Source organism: Scyliorhinus canicula, chromosome 4 (genome assembly GCF_902713615.1).
Source record: "Scyliorhinus canicula chromosome 4, sScyCan1.1, whole genome shotgun sequence".
Taxonomy (NCBI): Eukaryota; Metazoa; Chordata; class Chondrichthyes; order Carcharhiniformes; family Scyliorhinidae; genus Scyliorhinus; species Scyliorhinus canicula.
The window spans coordinates 33,384,495-33,401,746 of NC_052149.1; the positions used below are offsets into that span (position 1 = coordinate 33,384,495).

A 17,252-nucleotide genomic window follows, 5' to 3' on the forward strand; every position below is an offset into this window, starting at 1 on the left:
ATTAATTTATGTGAAATTTCTGTGGTTTGTTGAACTCAGCACTTCAGTTCAGACAAGGACTGCTGGAAGATCTGGTCGTTTCACCTGGAATACACACACAAATAATACACCTGGTTTAATTAGCTAGGATGCAAATTTTATTGCAATCATTCATGCTAACAAAATGCAGTAGAAAACATGATAAACTCACAATGGCTTGTGATTAATTTGACCTGGGATGTGCATTTAGTTATTCTTTTAAATTAAATTATTACTATGTTCTGGAGTCACAGATTATTTAAAACCATTTTGATTTTTCTTAGCATAGGTAATAAAACATTTAAATCCATGCTCATTTTTAATCAGTTGCAAGACACATTTATGAAAGCCATGAGCTATATATATCATGATAACATAGTAAACTGTCAAAATCCTGAATCCTCATCACTTTTCAATACAATATGTTGATTCATGTTTTCTCCCTTTGCCTGTAATGATCAGGCCATTTTTGCTTAGCCCATTGGCCAGGATTCCAATTGTCTGCTCTAACATCATTGTTTGTTGTCAGCATATTATAATGCTGGGGTGCTGTGTGAATAGATTAATATTGTAAATTATTTGCTTCTGATGCATTTAATAATAGGAAGCCATTATTGGGGGACTGATGCCTGAAACAACATATTCCATTACTGTAGCAGCATACACCACCAGAGGTGATGGAGCTCGTAGCAAACCCAGGCTCGTTACTACTTCAGGAACTGGTAAGTTGGAGTCACATAATATTTGACATAATTTTTTTCTTCTAGAGTTTCTTCCGGTAAAAAGGACAAATTCTCAAGAAACGTTTTTAATTTGGCTTGGTATTGATATAAATCCTCACTCCAGCTATTGCACATTAATTTATTTAAGCAAAATACTGCAGATGCTGGAGACCTGAAATAAAAATAGAAGTGCTGGAAAAACTCAATAGGTCTGGCAGCATCAGTGGAGAGAGAAACAACAGAGTTATTGGGCTGAATTCCCCGAAGCCCGGTGCCGAAATTGTGATCAGCGATCGGGCGGTTGAATAGATTCCGACGCCGGAATCGGAGCAGGTGCCGGTTTACCTGCAGTCCACTATGCTCCACCCCTTCCAAACCGGCATCATCGCGCCGCAATGTTGCTCTGCTCCCGATGGGCCGAGTTCCCGACGGCATGGGCCACGTGTGGGCCCAACGATCGGGTACCCGGCGTGCTGGCGGCGGACAGTGTCTAGCAGCGCCACACTCATCCGGGATCCGTGCTGCTGGCCGGGAAGGGGGAGGGGGGGGGGGGGGGGGGGGGGGCTTCTGCTAAAGCTGTGAGGACTGGTGGGGGGGATGGACTATGGGATTGCGGTTGTCGGATTAGGGTTCGAGCATGGCCGGCGCCATGTTTTACGGCATGACCAGTGCAGGTCATCAGCCCTGTGCACACGCGGCCCGGGACCCAACGATTCTCTGGCTGTTTTCGGCATGATTCGCGGGCGTTTCATGCAGTGCCAGTGCTAGCCCCTCACAGGATTCGTGTCAATTTTCCTCTTGTGAAACTCCCAGAGATTCTCCGTTTGCGCCGGCACTTAGCCTCAGGAACAGAGAATTCAGCCCATTGTTTCGAATCCAGTATGACTTCTACCTCTCTTCAGTTACAAAGAAGAATGTGTTTGTGTTATGCTGTTGAAAAAAAGGGAGTGTCAGGTGGAACGAAAGAGAAGGTCAGCGATAGGTTAGAGAGTGGGGAGATTAAATGACAAAGATATTATGTAACATAAGGCAAAGGGAGTGGTAAGGATAGTATAAAATACACAAAACATTGATCCAGAGTATGTGCTCATAGCAGAATAAAGGTCAGTGCTGTCTGAAAATGAAATATCAAAATGTGTTAATAGAGTAAAGGTCAGCGCTATCTGAAAGTAAAAACATTAGAACAAGATACAGACTGTCACTTGGGGCAGGGAGAGGTGTTACAGTTATTTTGTTTTCATGTTTTTGCTTCACACAGCACTAAACTTTATTTTACTATAATATGTAACATTATGGGCGCGATTCTCCGCAACCACGATGGGTGGGAGAATAGCGGGAGGTCCGCTCCCGCACCTCCGACTATTCTCCCATCCCCCCCCAAAATGGCGTGTCCGGTTTTGCGACACGCCGCTCGGAGAAACGCGGGCCGCCGTTTTTCACCCGCCGTTTTTCTCCGGCCCGAATGGGCCGAGCGGCCTGCCGTTCCCGACCTGTTCACGACGGCGGCAACCACACCTGGTCGCTGCCATCGTGAACATGGTGCGCCAGGTAAGTGTGGGGCCTGTGGGGAGCGGATCGGGGATCGAGCACCACGACCGTGCTCGGGAAGGGACATGCCCGCGATCGGTGCCCACCAATCGTCGGGCCGGCGTCTCAAGGGGACGCACTCTTTCGCCTCCGCCGACCTGCAAGATCAAGCCGCCACGTCTTGCGGGGCAGCTGAGGGGAAAGACGGCAACCGCGCATGCGCGGGTTTGAGCTGCCCAACCCGCGCATGCGCGGCTGACGTCCAATAGGCACCACCGCCGCATCATTCTTGGCGCCAGGGACATGGCCCGGCGGCCGAGTTTCCCGTACGGCCATCCTATCCCCCCCCCCCCCGGGGAGGGGAGAATAGGGGGCCGGGAGAGGCTTCCGACGCTGTCGTGAACCTCTCCGGGTTTCACGACGGCGTCGGGCCTTGCGGAGAATTCCGCCCTATACATTCGATATAGCTCTTGGAGCTAACGGAATCAAGGAATATGGGGGGGAAGGCATGATTAGGGCATCAAACTTGATCAGCCATGATCATAATGAATGACGGAGCAGGCTCGAAGAGCTCAATGGCCTTCTCCTGCTTCTATTTACTATGCATATTTCTATGTATGTTCTGCTATTTTGATTTCAGGCAGCACTGAACTTTATCCTGCTATGAACAACTGCTCTGGGCCAATGCTTTGCATCTTCATTACCACTCCCAATGCGTTGTGTTCCACAACATTTTTCCATTAAACTCCTTCTGCCCTCTAACCTATCCCTGATCTCCCCTTTTATTTCACCTGACACTACACCACCACCAGCCCCCCACTCCCCCATTTTTTCAACAGTATAATATTTATCACCTCTCAGTTCCAAGAAAGTCATTTTGAACTCGAAATGTTAACTCCGTTTCTCTCTTCTCAGATGCTGCCAGCCCTCCTTAGTTATTTCAGCACTTTCTGTTTTTATTACATTTAAATAGTTTACATTTCCAATAATAACATTAGTAAATTAGAAAATCATAGAATTTACAGTGCAGAAGGAGGCCATTCAGCCCATCGAGTCTGCACCGGCTCTTCGAAAGAGCACCCTACCTAAGGTCAACAACTCCACCCTATCCCCATAGCCCAGTAACCCCACCCAACACTAAGGGCAATTTTGGACACTAAGGGCAATTTAGCATGGCCAATCCACCTAACCTGCACATCTTTGGACTGCGGGAGGAAACCGGAGCACCCGGAGGAAACCCACACACACACGGGGAGGATGTGCAGACTCCGCACAGACAGTGACCCAAGCCGGAATCGAACCTGGGACCCTGGGGCTGTGAAGCGATTGTGCTATCCACAATGCTACCGTGCTGCACTTTAATACCAAAGAAAATAATTTACTTGTACAATGAGAATGTACCAGATGCTTTCATGTAGGGAAGTAATTGAAAGTTGTTCATACAGTATAATGCAGGAGGAATTGTTAAATTGCACCAAGACCCTGTTAGTCCTATGCTTCACCAGGTATGACAGCATAGTAGGATTCCTTGTGAAGAACTAAGTAAGTGATTAGGGTTATTGCCACCTGTAGTGGTGAATAGGAGGTTATGTAGAACTGGTAATGTTATAATAGGACTTTTATTTAAGTTTAGCCACAAAGAGACTTCATCAGTAATGGTACAAAATGGATAAGAATAATCAAACCTGGCACTTCCTCATCTTTATGGGTTAGTGAAATATCTTTGCCGGCTTGGCCATTGCAGAGTTTAAATAAATTAATTCTATTGATATTTGCTACAATTAGACTAGGAATAGAAAGACTACATGTCAATTAATTCAGAATATATAGAATATATAATTTTACCAGTAAAGTGAGGGAGGAAGAAAAACTAAGGGCGCGATTCTCCGCAAATGCGGCGAATCGTAAAGGCTGCCGTGAAACTGGCCAGTTTCACGGCAGCCTCCGTCGCTAAGTCCGCGCGCCAAGCGTCATGCCGGCTGACGCGCACGATGACGTCAGCCGCGCATGCGCGGGTTGGATGGCTCCAACCCGCACATGTTCGGGGCCGTCATCTCCCTCGACCGCCCCGCGGACTGATCCTGCAGGGTGGCGGAGGGAGAAAGAGTGGCCACCGATCGCGGGCCCATGTCCTCCTTGGCACGGCCGTGGTACTGCCGTGCCAATCGGGGCCCTGGATGCCCAGAACAGGTATGTTGCGGCCGTTTTTACGACGGCAGCAAGCAGGTGTGTTTGCTGCCGTAAAAACGGTCGTAAAGGCCTGGGAACTCGGCCCATCGGACTGGGGAGAATCGCTGTTCGCCGTAAAAAACGGGGAGCAGCGATACGTGTCGTGGGGCGGGCGTGGGGGGGGGGGGGGAGAATAGCGGGAGGGCGTGAAAAATGTCGGGGACGCCCTCCCGCTATTTTTCGACCCGTCGTGGGCAGCGGAGAATCGCGCCCTAGTGCTAAACCATCAGTAATGTGTGATTTAGATTCACCTTAGCTTTCATTTTTGCCTGATTCATTGGTTTTTGAGATGTTTAATTAGTTTGGAACTAATTCCCATTGGTTTGAGCTAGATGAAGGTGTACTCATTAGCTCACTATTGTCTGTTTTGTTCTTCAGTTCCAGGCATGCCTGCAATGGTTATCAGTGTCACTCATATGAGCACAGCGCTCATTCAGTGGCAGCCACCACCACAAATGGTGGATGATCTTCTCGGTTTCCGACTGCAGTACAGCCGGAGCGATGAAGACAAACCCAACATCATTGAACTTAGTAAGAATGATAATCATTACACCGTTGTAAACCTACACAAGGGGGCCACATACTTCTTCAGGCTGAGTGCCAGAAACAAAGCTGGATTCGGTGAGGACACGGTGAAAAGAATTGTAACCCAGGAAGATGTACCAAGTGGGTTCCCACAAAATCTGCGTGTTGTGGGACTTACAACGTCCACCACTGAGCTTTCATGGGACCCACCAGTTGTGGCAGAGAGAAATGGGAAGATGATCCTCTACACAGTGTTGTTCCGTGATATCAACAGTCAAAAGGACCTCACCAATACTACTAATGAAACTCAAATAACTTTGAGCAGTCTGAAACCAGATACCACTTATGACATCCGAGTGAGAGCTCACACTTCCAAAGGGCATGGTCCATACAGTCCTAGTATTCAATCCCGTACCATGCCAGTTGACCAAGGTAAGAAGTTTTGAAAATAACAAGACCTTGAGTGGCATTTCCATATTAAGTGATGATTTTGGCACTTGAGTGAATGATGGTCAGCAACGAGCCCAAATTCCAGGGTCGTTCCTCCATTGCTGGAAGCATCTTTGAGTGTGACACCTGGCCAGATGCAATGTGAACTGTGCCTCAAGCCACTGGGCTGGGGTCCTTTACCGGCTGCACTTACAAAGGTGCAGCAAAGCCACACATTTCCAGTGTGCAGGTGAAGCAAGGCCACGAAAAACTCAAACTATAATGGGAAACCCATTTTTACCTCTAAAATTGATGATCTTTTGGGCAGACCCAGTAGGGCTGTGAGCTAGTATAGGTCTTACTGGATCTGTCAGGTGTTGTATCAAGTTGCCAGGAGCATTTTTAATGTTCGCTTCCCTCCCCACGCTACTCAGAGCATCTCTCTGACATGCTGTCACAGGTTACTATAGTCAAAACAGGCCAGAGGACAGCATTGAAATTGCTTGGGCTCCAGACTGTTTTACTATCCAACTCGATCCCTGAAACTTTAGGTTTAATTCACTCCTCTTTTGTTACTGATTAATGCACTCCTCTTGAGGTTTTGTTACTGAGGGTCTTTTGTTAAAATGGCGAGCAACAGGAAGGTCAGGGTCCTGAATGCGCACACACCGAAGATGCTCAGCCAAGCAATCAGTCAGTCTGCATTTGGCGCATTCAGGACCCTGACCTTCCTGTTGCTTGCAATTTTAACAAAAGACCCTCCTCCCATGCCCACATGTTCTGGCCTGCTGCAATGTTCCAGTGAAGCTCAACGCAAACTGGAGGAACAACATCTCATCTTCCGGTTAGTTCACGCTACAGCCTTCCGGTCTCAACATCGAATTTAACAACTTCAAGATGATTAGCTGTACTCCACCTCGACCCATTTGTTTTCATCCCATTTCATTTTAACTTTTTTACCATTTCTTTCTCTCTTGTCTTTCTTAATATATATTTAAACCCACCCCCATCTTATCCACCTTTTCTTACCCTTTCTCCTCTTTGTTTCCCCTCCCCCCACATCTACAGTTCACCCTCTGATGTTAGTTACTCTGCTGTTTGGCCTTTCACATCTTTTGTTCTCTCTGGGGACTGCCATGAGCACTCTTTCCCCTTGGTTTCTGTGGCCATTAGCACCCGGTTTTCCTGGGTTTCTGTGGCTATGACTCATCTTTCATTCTCACTCCATAGTATAAATAATTCCTACATTCTCTGTCTGTTAGCTTTGACAAAGAGTCATCGGACTCAAAACGTTAACATTAGCTCTTTTCTCTCCCTACAGATGCAGCCAGACCTGCTGAGATTTTCCAGCATTTTCTCTTTCGCATTAGATTCTAGCATCCGCAGTAATTTGCTTTTATCAAGTATGCCAACATGTTTATTTCACTCAAATGAAAGCAAACTACTGCGGATACTGGAAATCTGAAATGACAAAAGAAAATACTGGATAATCTTTATCATCATCTTTATAATCTCAGCCAGCCTGACAACATCTGTGGAGAGGGAAAAATAGAGTTAGCGTTTTGGGTCCATATGACCCTTCTGGGATCATATGGTCTCGAAATGTTAACTCTGTTTCTCTCTCCACATGCTACCAGACAGCTGAACTTATCTGGCATTTTCTATTTTTACTACATATTTCACTATTGATTTGTCTTTATTGCATGTTATTTTTGTGTAGCATCCTTTTATTTATTTAGATCTCTGGCTTTAGACTTTTGTATAGAATAGTTGGGAGGAATTAGTTTGCTCATGTACCCTCCAGAGTGCGAAGTTTCCAATCACAACCAAACTTGAATGAATGCCAAGAAGAATAGTAAAATTTCACAGTTTCCTGTGCTGCTACATCGACTTCTCCTATTTTCAACTAAAAGTGATACCCGTGAAAGCCAAAGAATAAATTTGCCTGCCTCCTCGTTCACATCTGATATGTTATGCAGGGTAGAACAAACCAAGCCCTACAGTCTTCATTCAATACAGTGGAGCTTGCACTTAGGAATGAATAATGACACTTCTTGTCACTGTACAGCCTAGAGCCATACCAAAACCATGCTAGTAATGTAGCATTTGCCTCAACAGTGTTCTTGCAGGTGCCATATTCTGGAAAATCTATTTTTGTTTTCAATACAAGTGATACTTTTGACATTTTCCTTAGTGTTTGCTAAGAATTTTCGGGTGAAGGCAGTGATGAAGACATCAGTGCTGCTGAGCTGGGAAGTACCAGAGACATACAAGCCAGGAGTGTCTTTTAAGGTTGGTTTAACATTGTAGCCTGAAAGTTTGATTAGCATGCTCACAGCTGGAAGAATTATTTCCATCTCTCATAAATCACACAATTGCTATCTCCATTCAAGCTCATTCAAATTTCATATTGGGAATTCCTTGACTTTGTCTTATTTGTGAGGGTGAGCTTAAAAATGCACTATTCAGAAGAACATTACAAATGGCAGGAAGTGACTAGTGGGTATCACAGGCATCAATGCCAGGATCCTAGCTATTCACAGTATATATTCATGATTTAGATGAGGGAACTATATGTAATATCTCCAAATTTGCAGATGACATTTGGGCACCACGGTAGCACAGTGGGTAACACAGTTGCTCCACTGCTCCAGTGTCCCAGGTTCGATTCCCGGCTTGGGTCACTGTCTGTGCAGAGCCTGCACATTCTCCCCGTGTCTGCGTGGGTTTCCTCCGCCGGTGCTCTGGTTTCCTCCCACAGTCCAAAGAAGTGCAGGTTAGGTGGATTGGCTACGCTAAATTGCCCTTAGTGTCCTAAAAAGTTAGGCGGGTGGGATTACGGTGGAGGTGTGGGTGCTCTTTCCAAGGGTCAGTGCAGATTCGATAAGCCGAATGGCCTCCTTCTGCACAGTAACTGTAAAACTGGGTGGGACGGTGAGCTGTGAGGAGAATGCAGAGATTTTTTAGTGTGATTTGGACAAGTTGATTGAGTGGGCAAATGGATGGCAGATAAAGTATAATGTGGATAAATGTGAAATTATCCACTTTGGTAGCAAAAACAGCAAGGCAGATTATTATCTGAAAGGCGAAAGATTGAGCGAGGGGAATGCGCAACAATACCTAGGTGTCCTTGTACACCAGTCGCTGAAAGTTAGCACACAAGTGCAACAGGCAGTAAAAAAGGCAAATGGTATGTTGGCCTTCATAGGGAGAAGATTAGAGTACAAGAGCAGGGATGTCTTGCTGCAATTATACAGAGCCTTGGTGAGACCACACCTGGCATATTATGAGCAGTTTTGATCTCCTACACTTTATGTAGAGGGAGTGCAGCGAAGGTTTACCAGACTGATTCCAGGAATGGTGAGACTGACATATGAGGAGAGATTGAGTCGGTTAGGATTATATTCGCTGTGGTTTCGAAGAATATGGGGGTGATCTCATCGAAAGAGGACTAGACAGGGTTGATGGAGGAAGGATTTTTCCGAAGGCAGGGTAGTCCAGAATCTGGGGCGAAATCCTCGACCCCCAACAGGGTCGGAGAATCGCCTGGGGCCGCCGAAAATCCCACCCCCGCCGTGGCAGAGATTCTCCGCCACCCGGGAAGTATCGGTGGCGGGAATCTCACCACTCCGATCGGAGAGGCCCCTGCGGTGATTCTCCGGCCCGGATGGGCCGAAGTCCCGCCGCTGGGAGGCCTCTCCCGCCGCCGAGGTTTGAACCACCTCTGGAACGGCGGGATCAGCGGCGCGAGCGGGCCCCGGGGTCCTGGGGGGGGGGGTGCGGGGGGCGATCGAAACCCGGGGGGTGCCCCCACGGTGGCCTGGCCCACGATCGGGGCCCCCTGCTCAGACTCCGGGCCGGTGCCCTGGTGCACTATTTCTCCTCTGCGGCCGCCACGGCCTCCGCCATGGCGGAAGCGGAAGAGACCCCCACATCGCGCATGCGCCGGCCGACGAAAGCCTTTCGGCCAGCCCCGCTGCCGGGGGCGCCGGTTTTTTGCGCCAGTCTTCTGGTGCCAACCGCTCCGGCGCGGGGCTGGCCCCCAAAGGTGGGGAGAATTCCCCACCTTTAGGGAGGCCCGACCCCTGAGTGGTTGGCGCCACTCCCCTACTCCGGGACCCTCCGTCACGCCGGGTAGGGGAGAATGCCGCCCCAGGTCACAATCAAAGGATAAGGGATAAAAGTTTTGGACTAAGATGAGGAGAAATCTCTTCACCCAGAGAGTGGTGAGCCTGTGGAAATCACTACCACAAAAAGTAGTTGAGGCCAAAACATTGTATTGTTTTCAAGATGGAATTAGATGTAGCTTATGGGGCTAAAGAGGTCCACAGATACAGGGGGAAAATCAGGAACAGGTTACTTAGTTGGATGATGAGCTATGATCATAGTGAATGACGGAGCAGGTTCGTAGGGCCGAATGGGCGACTCCTGTCCATATTTTCTAGGTTGATTTGAACTTTGGATGGGGTTTCAGCTATCAGACTTAGAAACTCAGTTACTATTGCCATCCGATAATGCATGGTGAGTCCCAAGAAAATAACTTTTTGAGCAATGGGTTACATCCAGGACACTCTATAAGAATGATGATCTAATATTTTTTACCAGCTGCCTAGGAAGGAAAGTGGTAGATAAAACTTTTAAACCATGCAATCAGCATAATAAATTGCATTTCACGTTGTAACCGAATACATTGGTTTAGTTGTGAAACTGCAATAAAGTAATTGTAGATGGTAACAAACTGCTCAATTTATCTTGCAGTCCGGCGATCTTTTATTAAAAGGCTGCAACATACTCTGCTCCCCGTTTATATTGCACACTTTAAAAAAAATAAATTCTAACTAAATTAGAAATTTTTTTCTAATTAAGGGGCAATTTAGTGTGGCCAATCCACCTGCCCTGCACATCTTTGGGTTGTGGGGGTGAGACCAACGCCAACATGGGGAGAATGTGCAAACTCCACACGGACAGTTGTCTGGGGCCAGGATCAAACCTGAGTCCTTGGCACCGTATATTGTGCACTTGATGTTGATCACCCGCTTTGATCAAAAGCAAACAAATAAAGTGAAATATGACCTTTGGTATCAATTTATTATGTCTCCTTATTTCTTTCTCAGATATTATATAATGGCCAAAGCGTAGAGGTAGATGGACAATCAATGCGAAAACTTATTACAAACCTTCAGCCTAATACTGAATACTCCTTTGTATTAACAAACCGTGGGAATAGTGCTGGCGGGCTACAGCAAGTGGTATCGATCCGCACTGCTCCCAACTTGCTGAGCACAAAACCAATTGTTGTCAGCAAGAATATCCAGGATGGTAAATTACCGATCAACTTGCCCAAGGTCCAGACCACATCCGATGTCAAGTAAGCTGAAACTTTATTTATGGACTTCACTGGATTTGCAAATCTTATTAACATGCTAACCCATTTCTCAAGGACTATTCTTTTCTAAACCATGCAAAAAGTCTCTTTGAAACAAGTATGATGTTAGTAATATTACACTGTAATGATGATGTCTTTATTTATAAGCTTTACGTATCCTGTTGTCTGTATCGGGGTAGGAAGGGATGATACCGAATTTAAACATTCCTAATCAGTCCATATCCATTATTCTACTTCAAACCAAATATCACATGATTGTTAAAACATTGCACCATCTGGACTGAACTGAGGTCTAGGTTTAAGCATTTTAAATTGGAGGACTTTATTTCTTGTAAAACTTAAAAAGCATAATGGGATTTTGTTACATCTCTTATTCCAGAAAGCCTTATTAAGACAAAACTCGGGGCGGAATGTGGTGTAATGGTTAGCACTGCAGTCTACGGTGCTGAGGACCCGGGTTCGAATCCCGGCCCTGGGTCACTGTCCGTGTGGAGTTTGCACATTCTCCCTGTGTCGGAGTGGGTTTGGCCACGCTAAATTATCCCTCAATTGGAAAAAAAATAATTGGGTACTCTAAATTTATTTTTTTTAAATAAAGGCAAAACTAAAGTCACTAAGATATAAATGTAAAATAGAACATAACAAGTTAGCTCTTAATTCCAGGTACAGCATCTCAAGTTTGATATATTTGGTAGTAAACAATGAGAATTACATTAATTTCTATAGGGAAATATGTAGGGAAATCCCTCATGTATTTTCCTACATAACGTACCATAATCCTATTACTAACCTTATCTGAAAGAATGTATAGAGTTTAGCAGCCTTTTAGAAAAAAAAGCAGACACAATATTTTGAAGTTCATATAATATTTGATAGCAGCCTTTTGAGATCAGTTTTTTTGTGAATGGATGAAATGCACCCAGGCTGCTTAAAGAAGCTCGGGAGTAAATTGTGAAGTGTCTGACCATTATTTCCCAATCCCCACTATATGCAGGTGAGGTGTCGGAGGATTGGACGTCTGCTAACGTTGTACTCCAGTTGTTGCTTAACTAATATTTTATATTTCCAGGATAACCTCCCTGCTCTTATATTGTATGCTTTGGCTAATAAATGAAATAATTACACATGTCTTTTTAACCTTCTACCTTCAGGGATCTGTGGTCATCCACTCCAAGGTCTCCCACTTCCTCTAGCAAAGGACAGAGCGAGGGATAGACCAAATAATTAGAGGCCAGTCAGTCTGACCTTGTTAGCAGATAAATTATTGGAATCCATTCTGAAGGACAGGATAAACTGTTACTTAGAAAGGTATGGAATAATCAAGGATAGTCAGCGTGGATTTGTTAAGGGAAGGTTGTGCTTGACTAATTTGATTGAGTTTTTTGAGGAAGTAACGCGGAGGATTAAGAAGGGTAGTACAGTTGATATAGTCTGCATAGATTTTAGCAAGACTTTTGATAAGGTCCCACGTGACAGACTGGTTAAAAAAATAAAAGCCCACGGGATCCAGAGAAATGCAGTAAGTTCGATACAAATTTGACTTTGCGACAGGAAACAAGGAATGGGACAGCGGTTGTTTCCAGTGGAGTCCTGCAGGGCTGAGTGTCAGGTCCCCTGCTTTTTGTGATATATATTAATGATTTGGACGTAAATGCAGGGGGACTGATCAAGATGTTTGCAGTCGACCCAAATTGGTAGATAGTGAAGAGGATTGCTGTAAACTGCAGGAAGATATCAATTAACTGATCAGGTGGACAGAAAAGTGGCAAATGGAACTTAACCCAGATAAGTGTGAGGTGATGCAGTTGGAGAGTTCAAACAAGGCAAACTAGTACACAATAAATAGGAGGATACTGAGAGGTGACGAGGAAGTGAGGGACCTTCGATTGAATGTCCACAGATTCCTGAACATAGCGGGACAGGTTGATAAGGTGGTTAAGAAGGCATAAACAAAACTTTAATTTATTAGCCATGACACAGAATATGAGTAGGGAGGTTATGCTTAAACTGTATGAAACATTATTAGGCCACACGAGTATTGTGTGCTCATTGCATTAGGGAAAGGAAATTGCAGCTATGAGGAAAGATTGGATAAGCTGCAGTTGTCCTCCTTCGAACAGAGAAGACTGAGAGGAGATTTGGTTGAGATGCACAAAACTGTAAGGGGCCTGGATTAGGGGGATCAGAAGGGCCTATTTACTTTAGCGGAGCGGTCAGTGACTCGGGGGCATAGATTTAAAATGGGGGAAGGGAGGATTTTCTTTTCAACCAGAGGGTTGTGAGGGATCTGAAACTCACTGCCTGAAAGGGGAGTAGAGACAGAAACCCTCAAATCATTCAAAAGGTGCTTGGATATATGCACTTAAGTACTGTAACCTGCAGGGCTATGGACCAAATGCAGGAAAGTCGGATTAAGTTGATTGCTCATTTTTCAGCTGGCACAGGCATGATGAGCCAAGTGGCTTCTTTCAGTGCTGTAAACATTCTATTATTCTCTTCTCCCCTGGCTTTTCTGCTCTTTCAAAGAGTGTTATCAGTTGGCTACCTTTTACAAATGTATTGTTCTGCTTCCATCACCTAAATTGATTTAGTTTTGTGTTTATAGTGCAATTGTATTAAAATGTAAATATTTGTACACAAAAATGCTGTTTTTGCCAGCCTAATACAAAAGCCTGATTAAGCCAGGGACCGGTCGAGGACTACAGTGTGAGCTATTTCATAGTTGCCTTACCCTTTTGTGATGCAACATCATTGTAGCTATGGAAATACATGTGCCTATTCCTATTAAAATGTGTACTGTAATGTTTAATAGATTATAATATAAGGGGCAGCACGGTAGCATGGTGGTTAGCATAAATGCTTCACAGCTCCAGGGTCCCAGGTTCGATTCCCGGCTGGGTCACTGTCTGTGCGGAGTCTGCACGTCCTCCCCGTGTGTGCGTGGGTTTCTTCCGGGTGCTCCAGTTTCCTCCCACAGTCCAAAGATGTGCGGGTTAGGTGGATTGGCCATGCTAAATTGCCCGTAGTGTCCTAAAAAAAGTAAGGTTAAGGGGGGGTTGTTGGGTTACGGGTATAGGGTGGATATGTGGGTTTGAGTAGGGTGATCATTGCTCGGCACAACATTGAGGGCCGAAGGGCCTGTTCTGTGCTGTACTGTTCTATGTTCTAATAGGTTAATACTTAAATATTCTAGTTTGCAAGTCTATCTCCAAATTGAATGTTGTAATTTGAAGTTACGTCGCAGCTTTTGTATGTGATGCCACTTTTTGTTATTAAACATTGTTACACAGGCCCTGTCAATATGCCATTGAAATGGGTAGATCCAAGAAATATTTGCAAGCAGCATTGTAAATTGAAAAAGACTACCCAGTTTAAATTGCTTGCATGTGGCATTGCCATTCTGATTAGACACCTCCATTGGGATGTATGGTCGTCCCATGCCTGAATTCAGACCTGTGAAATCTCGTTCAGGACCATACCTGGAACATTACTGGACCTCTGCACCCTTTCCCCCACTTGTATCGTTCCGATCAGGTGTTGGGGGTTTAAATTGGTTACTATATGTTTCTAAATTGTGACCATTGTCCATCTTTATCATCGTATCTATGTAACCTCTCTTTTAGGTGGTATTTCATTGTTGTGGTACCAATTGATAGGACTGCACGTGGTGTTGCAGACAAATTGCAGAATCCCGAGGAGATGGACCTTGATGATGTAAGGCTTTGTAAACAAGACCATATAACTTGTATTTTATACAATTGTGATGTTCTGTCATTTAGTATGAGTTAATTGCATGACCATTTACATTTACAATGAGAATTGGCAAATATATGCAGGACATTTGTAAATGATATGTAGTCTCATTTTAATATTTCCTCATTCTACCGCTCCTCCAGCATTAATATTTGGATGACAACTTATTATTTAAATGCAGGGGCCAACTATCACAGTTAAATTAGGAAAATGATTTCAAAATCACAGCAGTACATAGCTTAACATTTGTGTTCTTTTGTCAAACTGTATGTACAAAGGGTTTATCCACTGATCTGTATGGGAGAGAAAGCATCCAGCAATGCTGAGATCTGTTAAATAACAATGCAATTTCCAGACTTTTTCACTAACGTGTTTGTATATCATCCTTCATAGAGAAAAATTTGAGTCCTCAACAATAATTAGCAAGTGGAAAATTTCTCCTTTTGGATCTTTATTACAAAATTAATTTTTATACAAGTTATTCCTCTCAAAATATTTCTTTTTTTTCCCTCATGCAAAGTTCTGTAAGATCTTTGCCAATTTTATTTGGTGTGGGCTTGTATAAGATCCATTGGCTGACTGGATTATAATCACTGGTTCATGCCAGCACCAAGATTGTAAATTTACATTAAATGCTATGGAATAAAGAGCCACAATCTTCTTCGTCCACTTTGACAAGAGAGTTCATTTTTTGGAACCACTGTAGTAAAATGAATAGATAAACAATGCATTTGTTTAGTTTTTCTCCCGAGACTGTGTATTGCTGCTTGCCATGATCGCAGCTAGGTAATTTAAGTATCTAGCAGTATCTGACTACACAAGCAAGAAATATGCAAGAATTGTTATTTTTAATTATTTGTTGTTGTAAATATGATGAAAAGGAGAATAAAAATATTTATTACAAAAAAGAAATATACAAGAATATTGTCACCATCCAGCTTTTTGTCACCCTCTTTTAGTAGGGAAATATTTGACTCTGGTACATCTGAAGACCAGATAGCTGAAAATGGGAATAATGAGGGATTTTGTTGTCTAGATTGTTTGGCAATGATGATCAGGTTGTGCATTCCCATTGTGCATCCAAGCACAAGTGAATCTGTGCCATGTTGTTTGTGACCAGGAGAATTTGAGACATTTCTAAATTGCATTTGTGTGTGTGTATGTTTAGCTGTTTGAAGGTATAAGCCATCAACATATCAGGCAACGGCGTCAGTCTGAGAGACCAAAGCCCTATATTGCTGCTCAGCTGCAGAAGTTACCAGACACATTTATGCTTGGCGATGAACAGACCTATGGAGGGTTTTACAACAAACCACTCTCTCCCAACCACAGTTACCTGTGCTTTGTTTTGGCAGCATTAGAGGAAAGGGATACCGTAAGTATACCTATGAATTTTTGCAAATTTTAATTTCCATGCTTACTTGGATAAAAATTTCTGCATGTTTCTTCAGATAAATTTAGATGGAAAAGATTGTGCCGTTAAATATGATTTTTTTTTAAAAATTGAAGTGGTACAATTGCTAAAAGAAACCTTACCGTTAAATAAGTTGTAAGAGCATATGAAATAGGAGGAGGAATAGACCATATGACTCATTGGGCCTCTACCGCCATTCAATCGGCTGATTGTGAATTTAAACCCCACTTTCCTATCCAATCCTTAATCCCTAGATTCCCTGAGAGACCAAACGTCTGTCTATCCCAGCCTTAAATATAATGAATGGTGGAGCATACATACTCCTACAGGATAGAGAATTCCAAATATTCATAAGCCTTTGAGTGAAGAAATTGTTCCTCATCTTAGTCTTAAATGATCATCCTCTTAACCTGAAACTGTGCCCCATGTTCTAGATTCCCAGCCAGGGGAAATAACATCTCAGACCTCACCTGTCAAGCTCTTTCAGAGCCTTGATTGTTTCATTGATATCACCTCTCATTCTTCTAAACTCCAAAGGTACCGTAATTTCCGGACTATAAAGCGCACCTGACTATAAGCCGCACCCACTGATTTTGAAAAAAAAAAAATTTATTTTGAACATAAATAAGCCGCACACATATATAAGCCGCAGGTGCTTACCGGTACATTGAAACAAATGAGCTTTACACAGGCTTTAACGAAATACGGCTTGTAACAAAAATAAAAAATTAGCGGTAAAGAATAGCCTACCAAGAAAGTCATTGGTCACTGTGGAGCGAAATCAATCCGATTAAGCTCTTAAGATTAACATAGAATCATCAGTTTGAAACATTAAAAATAAATAAATCATGTGTAAAAAGAAGTCTTTTATTACTGATCGTAATCAAGATATCACCAACCCAGGTGATCACAGTCACTATCCTCCTCTTGTGCACTGAAACCACTGAAGTCATCTCCTTCGGTGTCAGAGTTGAATAGCCTCAGAATTGCTTCATCCGATGTTGGATTGTTTTTATTGTCGCTCTCATCACTTTCATCCGGAGGCAAATTTCCCGCTGAGCTCATGCTGCCCTCTTCAACACGCAGCAATCCAGCTTTTCGAAACCCGTTGATGATAGTGGATTTTTTAACAATGCTCCACGCTGTCAGGACCCACTGGCAGACTTGACCATAAGTTGCTCTTCGCATGCGGCCCGTTTTAGTGAAGGATTTCTCCCCACTTGTCATCCAAGCCTCCCACTGAACACGA

General features: G+C 44.0%; 1 protein-coding gene across 24 annotated transcripts in view; it reads left to right on the forward strand.

Moving 5' to 3' along the window:
* The window catches only part of LOC119964463 (receptor-type tyrosine-protein phosphatase F-like), a 529,423-nt gene that overhangs the window by 367,194 nt on the left and 144,977 nt on the right, over positions 1-17,252 (forward strand). For 17 of the 24 annotated variants that reach the window (XM_038793980.1, XM_038793985.1, XM_038793993.1 and 14 more), the window contains 6 exons: positions 623-740; positions 4,875-5,453; positions 7,645-7,742; positions 10,565-10,818; positions 14,460-14,550; positions 15,758-15,964. In XM_038793980.1, coding sequence (XP_038649908.1) covers positions 623-740; positions 4,875-5,453; positions 7,645-7,742; positions 10,565-10,818; positions 14,460-14,550; positions 15,758-15,964 — 1,347 coding nt within the window. The remainder of the gene's footprint in view (positions 1-622; positions 741-4,874; positions 5,454-7,644; positions 7,743-10,564; positions 10,819-14,459; positions 14,551-15,757; positions 15,965-17,252) is intronic. The other 7 variants (XM_038793995.1, XM_038793996.1, XM_038793998.1 and 4 more) reach the window with 1 other exon arrangement.